Source organism: Eleginops maclovinus, chromosome 2 (genome assembly GCF_036324505.1).
Source record: "Eleginops maclovinus isolate JMC-PN-2008 ecotype Puerto Natales chromosome 2, JC_Emac_rtc_rv5, whole genome shotgun sequence".
NCBI classification, from domain to species: Eukaryota; Metazoa; Chordata; class Actinopteri; order Perciformes; family Eleginopidae; genus Eleginops; species Eleginops maclovinus.
Window position 1 is genome coordinate 17,598,422 of NC_086350.1, and position 19,058 is coordinate 17,617,479.

Below are 19,058 nucleotides of genomic sequence, written 5' to 3' on the forward strand. Positions count from 1 at the left end.
GGTCAAAGCTAAATAAAGGAAAAGCAAAATTGTACAACAGACAGAACAGTCGGGTAAGTTTAGAAAATAACATCACTTTAATGAACTGTAGCCTTTGAAAAATAAAGGAAGAGATAGTTATGTGATATTACAATAACTAAACAGTAAGAAGACAAGTTGTCTCATATCCGATATTGATACAAAATTGATAAATAAACAGCCCTAGACTCACATACTCTGTTCTAAAACTGTTGAAATGTGCAAAAATGTGAAGAAATACAATGAGCAATGCTTTCATGTTGCATGTGTGGCTTCTGGGTGTCATTGTGACCTCTGCCAGTCTGTGACAGCTGGCATATGGCAGCACTCTACCTCCACCAGCCCGATTCTACGCCTCTCACAGCGCCAGCTCAGTGGCCCCTCAGACCTCTGCCATCTTGGCCGTTCATCAGGAAAACAAGTTAGTGCTGGTAATTAAGACAGATAGAGGGTGAGGAAAGCAAAAAAAAAACTTCTGCACTTCACTTTTTCTGAAAGCTTTCTTTAACTTGATGCAGCAGAACTCACAGATAAAAGAGGAAGAGATTTTTGAGGATACATGTCTGATATTTGGAACATTCGTAATAGATTTGCAGAACATTCACACAAACGGCATGTCGTGTTATGAGTAAGCTGGACTTAAGTCAAAGAAATGTTTACTTGTGCAAGTGAGCTTTGATGCTGGTCACCCCTAATGCAAAATGTAGTTTGAGTGGTTGTTACAAAATGTATTTCCCTCTGTTGCTGCTCCACTTTCCCAATCCAAACCATAAATAAGAAATTCTGTTTTGTCAGTGGTCTGTTTATGTACATGTCTTTTGAAAATAGAAAATGCTAAAAACAGAGCATGTTCATAATAAATAGTCTCGCTGTGCTCAGACCATGAAATCCATTTACATTTGTGCAATTAGTCTACATGGTCCCGATTCAGACAGCTTGTTTGGCTGCAATCCTCGCTTGACTGTTTCGTATCGATGTGTTGCTCATTTTGTAAGTAGCACCGTTTTAAATTATGCCAAAATCAGCCTCCACAATTATGCAGGGCCCTCAATATTCAGGCGACAGATGTTTGTAGGCCAGATGATTAAAAAGCAGATTTCATCCACATGTGATCATTTACAAAGCCAAATCATGATATTTATCATGTTCAACTATTTTTTTTTTCATTAAGGAAATATAAGGATTTTTTCCATGATGTATTGTGTTGCTGAGCAAAGGCAACAAGTCAAAGGCAGGTTTCGTCAAGATTAGCTTAACCATAAGAGTCTTGTGAAATAAAATAGCATTTATGGTACTAACACTATACATAGAATCGGAGGATGAAACCCTCTTTATTAGTCACATACATGCACACAGCAGAGCACACACAGTGAAACTGGTCCTCTGCATTTAACCCATCCTAGTACTAGGAGCAGTGGGCAGCTATTGTGCAGCGCCCGGGGAAAAAATACAAACTGTGTTCAGCTCCCCTGCCCTGTGCATGAGATTAAATGCATCGTGCTTTTTGGAACATCAGTGAATGATACAAATTCCTGTAAAATCCCCAAAATTCTGTATGGCTGCCCTAAAGGTGATCTTCTTGAAAATAACAATAACTTCCCATTATCCAGCTCATGCTGTGTGTTTGAACAGTTTGAAGTGTTCAGCAGAGATATTAAAACTCTACCTAAGGTAGGGAATAACTAATGAATCTTTTTTTGTAGATTAGACTCACGCGCACGCACACAACCCTTTAATTAAACTCTGTCGAACAGGTTACAAATCTTGAGCAGCTTCCCTTATCACAAATCCGCTGCTTAATTGCCCTGTCTGCTGCTCCCTTTGTTACAGCGGGTATGTAAACTACATCAGTAAGCGAGATGAAAAATTAGGATGAATCAAATCAAACTTATAATCTACTGGTCAGAGGTGCCTTTAAATATAGTCCGCTAATGGTTCGGGTTGAAATATTACCATCCTCGCAGAGTGATTTATCATCATCATACATTTTGTTCTTCTGATAATGGAGCCAGAGAAAGACTCAATCTCTATTTGACCTCAAATACAAACTGCTTGTAGAAGGACAAGTGAAAGAAAATGTGAGTAAGACATCTGCGACTAAATTACATTTAAAAAAAGCAAAACACTCAATTACTGAGCCACTGATAGTGACATCACTGAAACTATTTTCACGAACGTTGATGAAAGTTTCTTGCACATTTGCCTGGCCTTGCTGGATTTATCTGATACACACATGTCAAAGCACATGAAGGACCTCAACATCATAATCATTATCCTTATAAAAGATGGAAGAGAGTTAAAAAGAAAATAATTAACGGACAAGTGCAGGCCTCGAAACAATTGAAATAAAGGACAGAAAATTCTTTGTTTTACCTCCGGTTTCCACGGCAATTTCTTGTGCCGCTGACTGAGGAACTTCCGGATGCGGGAATGGTCTCTGCCATCACCCCCTCCTGTGATCGGCTCATCATCCTTAAAAAAAGGAGCAGAAACAAAGACACATTTATTCCTGTTTCACTGCAGAAATAGACATTGATGAAAGGAAAAAACAATTGGAAGTTGCTCAGTGTGTTTATCTATGCACATTTATCCATGCATTAGGGCATCAATCCTTCCTTATTGAGGTAACCTGACTCTTTACAATAAGCCACATAATTGATATATGAGATGAAGTAGTGTCATTAGCAAAACCCACATCCCTTTCTCACTCATGGAAGCATTAAGCAGTACAAATTGTACATTAGAACTGAGAACACACACACACACACACACACACACACACACACACACACACACACACACACACACACACACACACACACACACACACACACACACACACACACACACACACACACACACACACACACACACACACACACACACACACACACACACACACACACACACACAGGGTTATTTCCCTACTATTAAGACCCTGTGGAATCTCCTTTTAACCATTCACTCCTAATCCAGCATTTGACTCGCCAAAGCCCTAATCTCCAACATACTCTAAACATCCAGCCTGCCAGCCAGGATCTCCTCTCGAGGGAGCTTGAACTCTCCCCCTGATCTGGGAATTAGCTCTAGTGCTCCGGTCAAAGCACTGCAGGGCTCTCTCTCTGTGGCCTGCTAAAAGCTGTGTTAATGTCAATGCTGTGGTCTGGTGTGACGGGCTGGACAGAGGATTAGTTTGTGTCCAGCTCTGATGAGATAAAAGGCTTCTAGAGAAAAGCTAAATGAGTGGCAAACCATCCTCTGTTGAGCAGCGGTGTCGAAGAGGAGGCATACCTGCTGCACCAAGACGAACGTGAGGGGTTTTCAGCACCCTTGAAATGAAGGGATTTTGTCAAAAAGGCACCAGGGTTACAAAAAGAAAAAAAGACTGAGCTGTCAGATGCCAGGCCTTTGATTACATGTTTTAACTCAGAGGGGATAGAGTTGAAGGAAGGCAGGGAAGGTGATGATGAAAAAATATGACACCCCTCCTGTCAGACACCAGTGGAGTGCTTGATGTTTGTATGTATCCAAAGACTCACAAAAAACTCTCCAGGGCTGCCTGACACACAAACACTCTTAAGCACACATTTGTGCACTCACTAAAAGGACTATGTTTTCATAGTATTATAACCTTCAGAAAGGATAGGATCACCCCAGACAGGACTCGGTTGGTCAGTCAAACACAAAGCGTAGACACTTGTTTTCAACAGGCATAGAGAAATTATTTTAAAAAACCAACATAGTGCTGGAAACATTCTTCTTATTTAGAAAATAAAGGCATGATGAAAATTGCATCTTTTCATTTGCTCTTAACTTTAAAATCTACTATATTCCCATCAGGCTAACTAACTACCATAACTCCGAATATATACTCACATTATTTACATTCTAGTAAAGATGGTAGACACATTTATCTAAAACGTATCTTACAAAAACAGTAATTATAAATACCTATAAAGTTTTAGCTCTGCAGCAATTAATTTCATTTGCAATCAAATCATTACAGCTCCGTTTCCTCATTAACACATACTGCAAGTATTTGTTTTACATTTGCAATGTTGCTGTTTCAGACATTAAACCTGCAAAGCTCTGTTTTGCTTCCACTTCTCATATGGTGTGGACCATCGATAATCTCAGCGACATTGTTTGCCTGGTCTGAGCAAACCAAGCAACCAGAAGCAGGCTGTTACCTGCCAGCCTATCAGCTTTCACTATTAGAACAGGTGCATTGACTGTTCCATTGATGATGATGGATTATCCATGTGGGTGAAGGACTTTGTGATCTGTGGTTACTGATTGTGACAAAAGGAGACAATGTTTAAGGATTAATATGTTGTCCTCTAAACGACCAAACTCCAAATCACTGCATGGCTTTGGAGTGTAATTCACATGGACACAACTTTGCCAAAAGCGCTGCCTCAGCTCGATCCAACTTCAAGTCTGCGAACCGATGCAATACTAAGAGGTACAGTCATTGACCTGAGGTTGCACTACATCTAGTAGCTGTACTACTTTCCCTACATATTCATAATGACTTTACACTTTGGCAAAGATGTTGTCATCACTTATAGTACACAAGAAATATTTGATGTGACTCATTACTGCGAAATAACAGTTGGTAATTTCTAAGCAGATCTTCATTTGTATGGCTTTGGGCCCAGAATTGTGTCATCGTGTTTTGCTGATGATATAAAGTTGATGCTAAGCGCCCTGTCAGATGGCCTTATGTATTAAACATTGCATCAAGGCGGAGCAGGGAATATCAATCACACTGATGAGGTGGCCTATTTATCAAGTGTTTGTATTGCTATTTACCCTGTTGATTTTCAGTCAAACGGAAAGACAAATGGTCCTTAACCATGTGTACCTGTATGTGCTAAGGGAGCATTGCATCAGAAACACAAAGACAGAAGGAGAGCAGCATTTAATAACAGCTGAACTGAGTTGTTGCATGTATGCAAATGCGAACAGAGTCGTAAATCTCATACAGATTGATTGATAGATGAACTGTCCAATCAGTGTGCTCCCGCCACTGATATCTATCCATCCCACCCAAAAAATAACTGCAATGGGTGCTATAGCCTTCTGGGAGTTTCCCTCACAGACTCCCAACGTTCATAAAGCACAAATGGATGACCTTGCTGATCCGAGCTCAGAAACACAACTGCAGCCAGTGTCTTGGAATACCAATGAGATTAATTAATCCCCTTTATTAAACAAACAAGCGCCAGTCTGCAGGGAGAGTGGAGGGGTGTGGAGCAGAGCTGAGATTTGGGGCTACTTTCAAAAATCTCCTCAACCCACTTCCCCTACACCACCATGATAACCCTTGCAAATGAGCACGGCTTGGATGGCTCCCAAAAGTCCACAAATAATCTTTTCAGTGACCTTAAACATGAAAGTTAATGACATGTGTGGAATAATTACATTATTCACAATTGTTGAATTATGTTATCTGCTATATATATGTACAGTATTTGAATTAGTCTTGAACCATAGCAATCATAATAATAAAGATGCTTCCCAGTTCCATTGTTCATATTAATACGTTCACCTGGAAGCAAAGATACATGTGCGACAGTTGTTGCAGCAATGACTAATGGCAATGATGCATCACCAAAGAGAAGCAGTGTTAAAGCTGCTCTGATGTACGACAGGGATATTTCTGCAATTGAGAAGACATAAATTAAGGTACTGTGCATCAGATAATGTTGGATAAGAGTTTGACACTATATCACCATGGAGCAGACATTTCCAATCTTTGTGACTGACAACATCGCAGTGATGCATCGGCCGAGGAGTTTCTACAGAGAGAAACAGGTAGATAAAAGCAAAAGGAGGAGACAGAAAGAGAAATAGAGAACATAAAAAGAGACATAAAAAGTGGCAAACTGGAGAATAAGCACCAGAACACAAGACGAATGAACAGAGACAAATACAGAAGAGAGAAAAGTGAGTGATAGAGTCATAAAGTGGAAGACTGGGAGACAGATTTGTAGCACACAAATTGTGTCCAAAGATCAACAAACAACCTCTTTAAGGTTAATGGTGTTGCAGGTGACTGGCAAAGACTGTACACAGAGAAACATATAACCACAGATACAACACATTCATTGCACAGTTTGAGCTGCTTCTTTGTGGCCACAGATTTAAGCTCCCAAGGGTCATTTATATATTATTTATTATTTTCTACCTGCCCCTTTTCCCCCATTGTTTACAGTATACTGTCTAGGTGTACATTTTATGTGTGCATTTTGTTATCTGTGTATCATTAACCATTGAATTTTCTCCGAGGTGGACATTTAAGTCAATTCTAATCATTGTTTATGATACACTGGATAGCAGAGAAATGTTTTTTCTGTACCACACAGTTTGACAGCAGGGAAAAGAATAATAGCAACTCGTTTTGGATTATACATCATGTCCTTAAAAAACTGGGACAAAAGTTAATTCTCATGGTCAAGGCTTTCCATTGCCACTCACAGACACATCAGCCACTCCGTATATTAAAGAAACTTGTAAATTTGACAACCCATAGTACACACTTCTCACTTATTCCAAGGTTCACTACATGCCTTTCCTCATCTGTGTTGATCCAAAATGTAAGAATGTAATTTTGAATGGTAATTGTGGGAAAGTTTTCAATCAATGCTTAGCATTTAAAGGTACCCTGTTATGTAAAATGCACTTTTAGCTGTCTTTTATACATAAACATGTGTCCCCGGTGTGTAAGGAGACTCACAAAGTGTCAGAAAATACAACCCTCTCTCTTTTCCTCCTTACCCCCTTACCCACATCTCTAAAAACGGGGGTACAAACGAGCTGATCCAGATTTGCTTCGGTTATGACGTCATATCGGAAATGTGGGCTGGCTTTACATTGAACTCCTGTCAACGTCCCACCCATGTGACACTTCCCAACCTAGCGTCCCCCATAAACACTTGCGAGCTGAATCCCCTCCGCAGCACCTCTGTGTGTCTGTGCATGATGTCTGCAGGAGTGACTTAGAGGTGTTGTATATATACACTGTATAATATAATGTCACTGTTCTAGTGGTAAACACTGAGAAGTGTTTCAGAAATAATGCTTGATGTGGTTTGGAACATAATATTGGGTTTAATCACGGCAACGTTTAGCTGATTATCTCCATTAGAAACGTCTCTCTTCAGACAGAAAGCTGCGTGACGCTCCAAAGGGGCGAGGCCAGCTTCAGCTCAAATTGAAAGCGACAGTCACAGAATCAGCACTTCAGGAATAGGGCTAAAATAGAGGGGTATGAGGCATGCTACAATGGGGGATCTGTTTGGTATTTTGAGCAAAACACTTCACACACATGTGTGTATAGATATTGCCCTAAAATATATTGATCAAATATGGCATAATAGGAGACCTTTAAGGAAGGTCATCTAAGCTTGTAAGCATTGTAACAAATAAATGAAGACAAATGCTTGAGGAATACTGCAGTCTTTCACATGCAGGGGTCTTTAAATAGCAAAGAAATCAGTGCAGGGAACAATTAGGAGTCATGTTGATTTGCAGAAAGCTTTGCAAGACGACTGAGGGAAAGCAGAAGTGTTCACTTTAATATCTGTTTTCCAGGCCTTAGAGGACCAATTATGCCACATCCACACAGGGAGCAACGTACAGTATTAAGTGAATTAGCCTCACAGGACATGTTAGGCTTCAAAAGCATGTTCATGCAAGTCCTTAAGAAGTATCATGAAAAAGATGAGCCATTCAAGACTCATGGTGATTATTAAACATGTTTTCAATGGGACCCATGTGCACCTGGTCTTTCACGAAGACACTCACCATAGCAACACCACGAATGAGCAAATGACTGCGTAGCCACAGGGCGGTGCATACTGTACTGCCAATTATATTGCCCTTACATCATTCTGTTTCAAAGTGTTCTCTCTTCAGAAGCTGAAGGAAGACATGAAGACATAGGTGAAAAATTAGTGATCTGTGTTTGATACACACATGCTTTTGACAACAAAAGATCAGAACAGTGCCTGTCCCAAGCTCCGTGCTAAGATATTCATTTTACAGCCAGAAAAAATGGCTGTGTTAACTTGACATGTCCTCTATTGTGTTGGAAAGCAAGGAAACCTGGCTGGCCACTTTGATAAATGGATACTAGCACATCAGCAAACACTGCTGGAAACTGAAATATAATTTTTGCCCGTAAGCTGCCATATGTTGATGTGGCTGCTCCGGGTGTTGGCTAATGAATATGATTGTCCTGGGAACCATGTCAGTGATCCCGGATCAGCAGTCGTCAGCGCCGAGAGGTTGAATAAATCTGCACCCAGATCTCACAATCAACCGTTCTAGTCCATTTCAGTAAGAATGAAAGCTTTGGGAGCCCCAATACTTTTACATCCAAATCCCTTTCCCTTTTAACAAGTGGCTGGCACTACTGAATAGAAATTCAGCCGAGCGCATTCAGTTAAACTATTGCAGAACAAATCCCAGCCAACAGAAGGAAGGAGTGCAACTATTTTTGTCTCGCTGCTTGCATTATTCATGTAAGAAATTGCATGCCGGTCAATGGAACAACAGTAGAGCGGCTGAGTGAGGAAGGGAGGGCGAAAAATTGGAACATAAATAAGGAACGGCTGCAGTCAATAATAGGAGTGATAGAGTCAGTGGCTCCAATTCATTGGTTGAAAGATTAATGGTGCAGAGATGAGTATGGCAGGGACACAATAAGAAACAAAGGAGAAGAAGGAGGGAACAGACAGAGGGATGGGGGAGATTGACGGATGGTGAGGATAAAAACTGCAGACAACGGGAGAAAATGAGCAATTATTATCCTGCATGCGTACTTGTAGAGCGCTGATTTTAATTTGATGATGATGAGTATTTGAGCCAGTGTAGAAACAAAGGGCCTGCTCTCATGTGTTTGTGCACCCATGGGCTACTACAAACTGGCAGCTTATATTGAGGTGTATGTACGTCTCAAAGTGTGTAATTTATTGATTTAGGTCTGGGGCGAGCTGTAGGACTTCTGTCATGCTCCAGTCCACATCGATACAGCAGACATGTAAGGACTGCGAGGAGCCGAGCAATATCTTTCGGGATCAATAATGGTCTGGCGAACCTGTCCCTTATGCGTCAGGTGCTCTGATTCAAAATGTATCATCTCAGGCTCTTTTGTTAAAAATCAAAGTTGTTTTATACTTGAAATACATTTTTGACAAAGAGCAAACTGAATGCTCGATTTAAGTATTAATGTATTAGCTATCCAAAAGCAGCAGTAGTTTAATAAACACATTTACGGTAGATAGAAAATGTACGTTTAATGCTTCTAATGCAAAGTAATCATACTGGTATTATGGAAAAGCAACGTTATTCTTGCTGATAGTGAATCAAAATAATTTCAAAATATTTTGCTTACTGATTGAGAGCAGGCTTTTGCATTAGGTTCAGAGGTTGAGAGAGAAAGCAGGCAAAATGTAAGCCCTCATTTTGGTGGCTTGACATCTTAGCACAGTAAATAAAACCATCTGAGCAGCGATTCTGTGCAACTTGAGGGAAAATACTTAATGGAAAGAAGGCTTGAGGTGACTTTATTCATGATAAATGTTGTGTATGTCCCTCTTAACAAGATACTGGTCAGATATGTAGAAAGGAAAAATTGTTGGAAGGTGACAGAAAGCAGAGGCCGAGAGTAAAGAGAAGGTAAGCAGCATATGAGCTAGAAAGTAGCCTTTTACCGTGCTCTCCCTTTGAACCAACCGCAATTTTTTAAACTGTACAAGCAACAAATTGCATTACTCTGTAGCTTTTCTATTGTTGTATCGCTTGGATAAAAAAGACGAATAAAGTAAAGAGGTCTGTCATGTCAAAGTTTTCTGTCCAGGCTGATTATCACTGATGGAGTGTGACATGGGGCAGCTGGCAAACAGAACAGGCAAACAGTCGACTGTCAATCAACCCCGACCTGCTTGGTGCTCAATCTGACCTGATCAACACTGAGCTTGCCGCGGAGAAACCGAGGCGAGCGCAGACAGAGAAGCACACACACACACACACACACACACACACACACACACACACACACACACACACACACACACACACACACACACACACACACACACACACACACACACACACACACACACACACACACACACACACACACACACACACACACACACACACACACACACACACACACACACAGAGAGGCTGGCTAGGCTCCTATGTGACGGTAATGGTGCATTAACTTGCACTGCACATTCTTTTCCAACTGCTTTTCTCAGCCCTAAGCAGAGGAAACAGATAGATGGAAGGATGAATATTATTTTCAGTATCGACCAGATTGTGCTCAGAGTACTTCCCTACATTACAAAACACCTGGCTGTTTTATTTTGGCAGAGCAGAGCCTCTCCACAGGTTTAAAAAGGCTCAAGGTTTTCAGACGTCATGCCAATGCTCAACAAAAGGTTTTTCTGTAGGTTTTTAAGGAAAATAACAAGCTGAAGAAAAAGCAACAACGATTGACAGGGATTAAGGGAGCTATATTGTGCCTGCTGTCAAAAGTAAAACCATGTAAAACATAAAGAACCAGTGTTAGCTCAAATTTGTCGGGTAAGTGTTTGCATATTTCGCTCTACTGTTTGAACAGATCGTAAATGTAGTAATTAGTTTAATAACCAGCGGGATCAGTGCCACCTGCAGGCAATTGATTTCAACAGCCGTTTTTTTTTGTTCACTTTTATTTCTATAGCAGCTGCTTTTATATGTGTGTTTGCAGTTTGAAAAACATCTGAAAGTTTAAACTTCGACTGTCACTTCTTTCCCAAACATGGCGCAGGGCAATAGGTGCAGTGAACAACTGCTCTGACAATAATTGAACAGAGAAGAACATCTGAATACTGTGTGCATCTTGACTTGCACTGGAGGTATTTGTTTGATTTTATTTCTCACTCTTTGTGTTCACCACTTGTGCATCAAACTGTGTATTTATTGCACACGGCACCTAAAACCTTAGCTGGTAGTAGGACATCAAAGCTTACATTTAAGATACAAAAATGAGTCCTTCCTCCCACTCTAAACCAAACTGCTCCCTTGACCTAAAACAAGGATATGATTTGAGGTAACTCTGTCCATACAAACACACACTTCTCCACCGTGTGTGTACTTGGTAATCAAAAGCAAATTAAAATGCTGAGGTTAATATTGAATGAAAGGACCATGAGAAGTTTAATGACGGGAGTTGCGATGAAATGTACTTCAACCTTTAATCTTAAGCGTCCACTTCATAACAACAAATGCACCCTACTAATAGGACTGCTACACATGGATCTATTAAAACTGTGTACACATAATTATTAAAATGCATATCCTATCTTTATTCTGCCTTTGCTTGTTCAGTCCATACATGTACATGCACCCAGTCGAACTTCATTACTTGACTTCACCTCATTGTAATAAAAATTGGCTTGTTGGGATCAATAAGCTAACAGCAAGAACCTCAGGAGGTGGTCGTGTCTTCATTATCTGTGATCGTAAGTAAAGATGGCACAATAAAAAGGACGCTGCGTGCTTTTATGGAGTGTGTGCAGCGCCTACAATCAATACTTACATCTTCTTATCTTACCCCTGCTGAACAATACACACTCAAATACTCTGAATATGTGAGGAACGGCAATCAGACCTTATCACAAAAAAGCCCTAACAGTGGCACAAGAGTTTTACTTAAATAATATTCACATTATGAGTTCATATAAGAAACTACTTAATGTTTTTAGCTGCATAACAAGTATATAGCTGAATTTCGGCTGTTCCAGTGATGTGCATCTACTATCAGTCTGTGGCACAGGGGGAAAGTGACTGGCACTGTGCAGCAGTTTCAGCTGTTCGCAGTTGACAATTGCCGCTCATGGCTATTTATCTCCCCCGCAGTTAGCAACACGCCAACAATGCGTTTACTGGGGTGAGCAAAGAAAACATTGACTGATTGTAAGCCAGAGTCAGTGTTCACTTTGTGTTTCCACAAGCTCTGTATTCTGAACCCAACCCTTGACTAAAATATAAAAAAATATTGGTCTGGCCACATTATGCTTCTGGAGGCAACAGTGTTTCTGTGGTTCCGGTTGGCTAATATTTCCTATTCAGTGCCTGGGTATTAGGAACTTGAGATTTAAGATAGTAGTCGGAAAGACGTCCAAAAACCAGCTTGCAGGCATCATCAACTTCAAGGGACCTAAAGACCCCAACGACCTGCTCAACGACTCATGTCTCTTGTCAACAAGACCATGTATGCTATTGCCAAGGAGGAAATGATCCACAACCTGCAGTGAAACACTGACAACAACCCACTGCATTACTTTATGTTTTGGTTCGTATTTGATTCATGCTCATTTTATTCTACCAACAAAATCTAAATGAGTTCTCGCTCACTCTCGATTTTTTTTCCTGCACACAAAAAAAGGCAGTCAACCAGATCACCTTTTATTATAAAATGATTGTCCGATGATTCTGCATTCATATGCAGGCATTCATTTAAAGAAAAAATCCTAATACTGGCAAAGAAAACATATTTATTTGATGAGTTGGGGCAGTATTGAAAGCAAACTGTATGAAATGAGAATAAATGCATCCACATGTTTGAGGGCATGCCACTACACAAGCAGTTACATCTGAAGACGCACAGGCTACAAGACATATTGACTGTGTAATGCGTGTTGCATTGCATTTCACATGCTGTATCCGTGAAATTTAAGTTCCCTACTGTCTGCCAGTATACCGCCACTGACATTTCTGCTGACCAGCACTCCCGAGCTCTCTGTCCTGTTTAAGTATTTTCTTCCCTCCATCCTTCTTCCTAAGCCAATTTTCCAGCTCCTTCTCCTCTCTTCCATACTAAGAAATACTGTTTAATTCAGTTTGATTTAACTTTTTTCTTCAAGTCCAGAGAGAGCAAAATGAAAGCTTAATAGAAAAACCTTCCCCTCCTGACTAGATGTATGAAGGACCACTTATTACATAAGCTCGTTGAGTGCTCTTTAAAACATTTGCCAAGCACTCAATTTAAGGTCTCCTAATCGACCTGGTGCAACCAAAAACTAACTAGGATTAATGGTTGCAGTAAGTAACCATTAATCAGAACAAGCGCTTGACTTTCCATCCTGGATAAAGGCTGAAAAAACCGATCTGCAAAACAACTAAAATTAAAGACAGTTTAGAAAACTTTATAAACGCAAAAATTGTTATGAAAATGAGCATAAGTGTTTAAGCGAAAGGCTTCAATTAATTCGCCTTTTTTTTTTCTTTTCGTTTTCGTGATTTTAATTTGGAAGCTCGCCAGTTGGAGATGGGGAGATGAAAGGAGGCTGTGGCCACACCTGAGTCCATTTTCTCATTTAATCAAACACAGGGATGTGTCAGCAAAGCCTGTGGCACCAGTGGATGACTTTTATTGTTTTCACTTTTACCTTTTCATCCTTACCCCATGATCTCTTTCTGCTTCCTTTTAAAATTTCATCATCAACCTTGGGCTCAGAAAACATTTCAGACTCAAACTTTCATCTCAGGGAAAGCCTCTGTAGCTCAGCATCCATGAGTGGATACCGTAAGTGTACATATACGTGTTTCAGATGAACGGCGGGATCTTCGACCTTTGTTGCCTCTCTGCCTTTCCCTTTGTTTTTCTTACCTGATAGAGCTTCTACAGTCTTGCCAATAAAATTCAAACCGGCAGGACAGACAGGAGCCGCTTTGAAGAGGCCTCTGGTTAATAAACGGTGTCACAAAGAATGTCTCTCCATGGCACACTTCATCGACGGCACACCTGTTTAGTCTCCACTGTTTACGCCTCACTTCCACTTTGTCCTCACTTCCCTTCATTTGCCTCTATGTTGTGTCGTCACCTGCAAACACCCTTCACCCCCTTTGTCACTAAGACAACAAAGAAAAAACAGGTAATTAAAATTGTCCCCTGCTGCTTTTCGTTTAAGGTTCCTTTCACCCACCACAAACTTGGAGCCACTTCACAGCAACCCGCTGCCACCGTTTAGCCTAACAGCTCTTTCGTAAAACAACGCCACCAAGGTCACATTTATGCAACTTTATTCCTACAATTATACACCCAGCCCGACACAGAAAATGTACTGATAGACGTACGCTTTCTTCACAGCAGTCAAATTCTATGACTTTTTTGTATTAAAATAACTAGAATTGTCTACCTTACAAACAACTAAAAGGTGTGTCTTAAAACACTGGCAGTGAGGGCATCCACTAACTTATATTAAAGTAGTTTGGTCTGTCTGTTGTTGTTTTCTATCTCAGATTCACCTGACACAGAGAGAGTTTGAATGATGATGCATCTGCAATACATACCTCAAGAATGTGTGTTGCTGCTAGAAACGGCACCTTTTATCACCTGCACACTACTTTGACTTTTGTTTTCTGCTTTTTCTACCTTATTTTCACATTTCATCATTCTGCCTCCAACTTCTTTGACATCAGCACTATTTCAGCACCCACGCAGCAAACTCACGACTAACTTTGTGGCATGGGTATTCATCGGTGCCTGTGCACGTTAGTGGAGATGGATGGCAGCAAGAAAAGAACAATGAATCTTCATATTAGTCGCTGTGTCTCTCCCGCCCATACACACCCACAGTCCTCAGCTGCTCCTTTGTCTTTAGGCTACTGTTTTTGTTTCTCATTCTGTCCTTTCACCCATCCTCATGTGCGTTATCTATCCATTCATCCCGTCACACCTGTCTGTCCTATCTCTGGACACCTGGAAGGAGGCGTAAAGGTTATTTATAACTCATAGGGACACCGCCTCCCCCCCATGTACAGCCTTCTCACCTTATCTGGATCATCCATCTATATGAATCAGGTGTGTGGGTTGTAATTTACCTACCTGCCGGTGTGTTGTCAGATCAGAGATGACATGTACTGTACTTACATCTGCCTTTACCTATAATTGTGCAAAGAAGGACTGTTCAGGAAACCCACACGCTGTATGACAGCACTTGAGTACCGGACACAAAGCTAAAAAAGCTTGAGATAGCATTTTTACCATCATACTTTGTCAAATGAGGACTCTGGCCTTCGGTGTGCTGCATGCTCACATTATTATAATGCCAGTGTGTGATTTATGTCCTATCCTGTTTCAGTCTTCAGCACACTGACATATATCCCTAGATATTGTACAAAGGTACAGAAATAACATCATTGCACCTGGAACTTTTATTGCATTATTGCGCTGGATGGAGGACAGTGATTGGCTGTGACACAGCTGTTGCTCAGGGTCAACTCTTTCAATTTTACTCTGTATGGCTGCCTCATCATCTTTTCTTCTTCTTGTGCTGTGTCCATCACATTAATTTCCAATTGTGTGTCCACCAATCCATCTGATTCTTTTCCGCTCTCTCTCTCTGAGCCTACAGACAATTCTGGGAATAGTATACCGGATCATTTAACACGTATATTAGACATTCCCTTTTTATGACTGTACAAATTCAACCAAACTCTTTGTACCTTTTCCACATGAAAAAACCTGCCTTCAGTTTTTAAGTCCTATGCTTCACACAGTAGTCACATAAAGTGCTCTTGTAAAAGAACAAACTATAACTGTGTGCAGTGTGTGACAAGTGGATTTTTACCCTGAATTGTTGAAGCTTCTAATCATCACAGATGTTTGGCACGGTCATGGTTATTCTTCCTTAGCTGTTTGCCAACTTCCATCTCATCCATGTAGTCACTTTATGAGCAAATAACAGCTAACCCTCCTCTGTAAATCATGCACTTGCGGTCGCATTAATTACAGCAACATAAAATCCTGTTGACCCTGAGAGCAACATGCTGCATGCAAACAGTTGTAAGCATTGGAAGCTGTGAGTTGGTCTTCACGCTCCTGCTGGCATATTTTTGAGGGAATGATCAATATTACAATACATCGCTATATGCCCTCTACCTACTTAATCAATGCTCTACAAACTACTCAAGCCATGATAATGAAGTAGTGCTTCAAGCAGGTAGAAATTCAGATACAATTTCATCAGAAAAGAGAACCGAAATTGCATTTGTTAAGGCAAAAGATCCAAATCACAGCGGTAATAAGCAGAACAGATGTGAGATGATGAATACATCATGATTAAGCCTCCGAGGTTGTGGTTTTAATGCTTTCAAATTTAAATCTTCAGGGAAAACTTTTAACAGTTGCCAATTTTTAGACATCTGGAGAAGATCTGTAGATTATCTTGTGTGAGGATTTAATCAACTGAAAAAGTTTAAGAAAGTATATATGCCCCTCATACCAAAACTAACTGGTTGGTTGACAGTTGTGGTGTGTGTGTTGTTGGCTAATTATTATTCGGTGTGAGCTGTGCTGATTTTCTTAATTTGTCCAGCTAGTTGTTTTAATAACAGTTCATCCACAAAGACACCTTACAGGGGTACCTGCAAGGTGTCTCAGCTTTGCACTTGACCTTATAAAGAAAATAATATCAATGTTTTTGATCTCAAAGTTAATTTACGTACTTCATGTACAGTGGCAGGAATTCTTCAGTCTCTTGCTCTTTAATTAAGAACAAGCCCACAACACAGACAGAGAGACACTCAAACTACACCATTGATTCACTGGTTGCAAATAACATAGTGTTGCTCCTGTCCGGTCAGGCGCAAATTGAAAAAGCCAATAAAGATTGGTTTTCGCCTGCCAGCTGCCATCTCACAAGAATCTGAAATGGCCACTCCGGATCCATCTATGCCTCCCAGCCAGCGGCATTGACTCATGTGTCGATATACCAACACATTTCTCCTGGCTCAAGTGAGAAGACCAAGGCAGTGGGTTGTTCAATGACAGAATAAATCCAGGAGGATGCTTAAAGGAATTGATATCCTGACAATAACAATGGAGCCAAACAAAGCGCTTCAGTAGCTCATGCTGTCTGTACTGTAGCCAGATTAATAGACTGCTATCTTGGCCAGTTTAGGTCAATACCCGTGGATGAGATACATGAAGAATAATTACATTTTTTTCCTTATCCTGGCCATTTCATAGTCCTGTTTAATGCTTAATCCTTTTTTATGCATTTTCTTAAAGCGCTGGTACGACACGCGAGTTGTCATTGCAGCACATTAAGGGGAAGATTATATCTGATATATGAGGCGTGATTGGAAAAGCTGGTAAATGAGGCCTGTCTCATTTACCAGCTCCTCACAAAGACTTTCGAAGGTCAGATTCAAACCGTGGTTTCTATGGTAATCACAACAGTGTGATCAGTAACTGACAAGTGCAGCAGGTTATATTGACTTAAATATTATGGCATTATAATTACGTCATTATACCAGTACCAAAATGGACAAATGTAAAATGAAGTTTTAATGCAAATGCAGAGCATACTATTCCCCTCATATACAGTACATAAGATGAGGTGAGGAGGAGGAGAAAAACGAGGGGGAGTGAGCAAGGGTAGTTAAGGCTGTGGCAGCTGAGATATATGAGATTGTATCCTTTTATTCAATATTAGATATATTGCAAGACATATTATTTATATTAAGGATAACATGTAGTACCCTGATTTAAGCATGATTAAGCAGACATTGTAAAAGTAATTTGCATTTCTGGCACAATCCTTAAACCTAGTTGGCTGTATATCAGAATACATTAAGTAACTAAATAAACTTGCCTATGAATCTTCATCAATCATTTTTAGCATGTCCGCTATGCCTCTGTTTCAGCCCCATTTTTGAAAGTGCTGATTCTGTGACTTTCCTTTTCATGCAAATGACCTGAAGCTGGCCACGTCATGATCTCTCTGGCGTGAGAGGTTTCTAACGGAGAAACTCAGCTAAACGCTGCCGTGATGAAACCCCATATTATGTTCCAAACCACATCAAGCATTACCTCTGAAACACTTCTCAGTGTTTACCACTAGAACAGCAACATTACAACAACTCTGGGTCCCTCCTGCAGACATCCTGCTGAATACACAGACACACAGAGGTGCTGCGGAGGGGATTCAGCTCGCGACTGTATATCGCGGACGATAGATTGGGATGTGTCACGTGGGTGGGACATTGCCAGGAGTTCAATGTAAAGTCAGCCTACATTTCCAAAATGACGTCATATTGTCAGCAAATCAGGATCAGCTCGTTTGTTCCCCGTTTTTAGAGATGTGGGTAAGGAGGAAAAGAGAGAGGGTTGTTTTTTTTCTGACACTTTGTGAGTGTCTTTACACACCGGGGATACATATGTATAAAAGACAGCAAAAAGTGCATTTTGCATAATATGGGACCTTTAAGTTTTCCATAGTGTCAGGTTAATATGTTATAAACATGTATTTTGGAACTTTGACAAATGATTTATTTACACACATTTATATAAACTGATCCTTACTTATTTAAATTATTTAGTATATCTTAGTATTTATATAATAAATAAGTAGCCAATAAGAGTCAATTCCATCCATTGATAAAGGCTGTAAGAGAAGAATAGTGAGCCTTGAGAAAAAAAAGATTTTTGCTATATAACTATTTTGTGGTAGCTTAAAGCTCACCATGTCTACATGAGATGTAAACACTTATTTAGCTTCAATAAGCTTGATTGATTTGTACAGGCACATCATATACCATTAAATATGTTTAACTGTGTAATCAATCATTGATTCAATGTTTATACAGCAGTAAAGGATACAATATTTTTTGTTGAAAAATACATGAATCAATACAATACAATTATAAATAATGTATTAAGTGTATACATAGTGCTTATGAATGCTTAATGGGGAATTAAGGTAAAGAGTTTCCTTGTAAACTAAATAAGGACATTAACCCAGATCATTTTGTTTCATTAGGCAGGGGAAAAAAATACTGGCAGAAGGAGAGGAGACAGAGGAATGATGACAAGGCAATTAAAATAGTTGAAGACAGGTGGAGAAGAAGGTGGGTGACCATGGGTGGTGAGGGAAGGGGAGATCAATCAACAGGCTCCATGTGTCTGGCCTGTGCCCGGACAGCGTGGGGACAGCAGAGATCAATGAGGAGTCAGGCCCACGGTCTGGTTC

The 19,058-nt window shown here is 40.3% G+C and overlaps 1 protein-coding gene across 1 annotated transcript in view; it reads right to left on the minus strand.

The window, feature by feature from the left end:
• Nucleotides 1–19,058, minus strand: part of b4galnt4a (beta-1,4-N-acetyl-galactosaminyl transferase 4a) — a 125,682-nt gene that overhangs the window by 56,080 nt on the left and 50,544 nt on the right. The window contains exon 3 of the mRNA XM_063877244.1: nt 2,392–2,490. Within this exon, the coding sequence (XP_063733314.1) occupies nt 2,392–2,490 (99 nt within the window). The remainder of the gene's footprint in view (nt 1–2,391; nt 2,491–19,058) is intronic.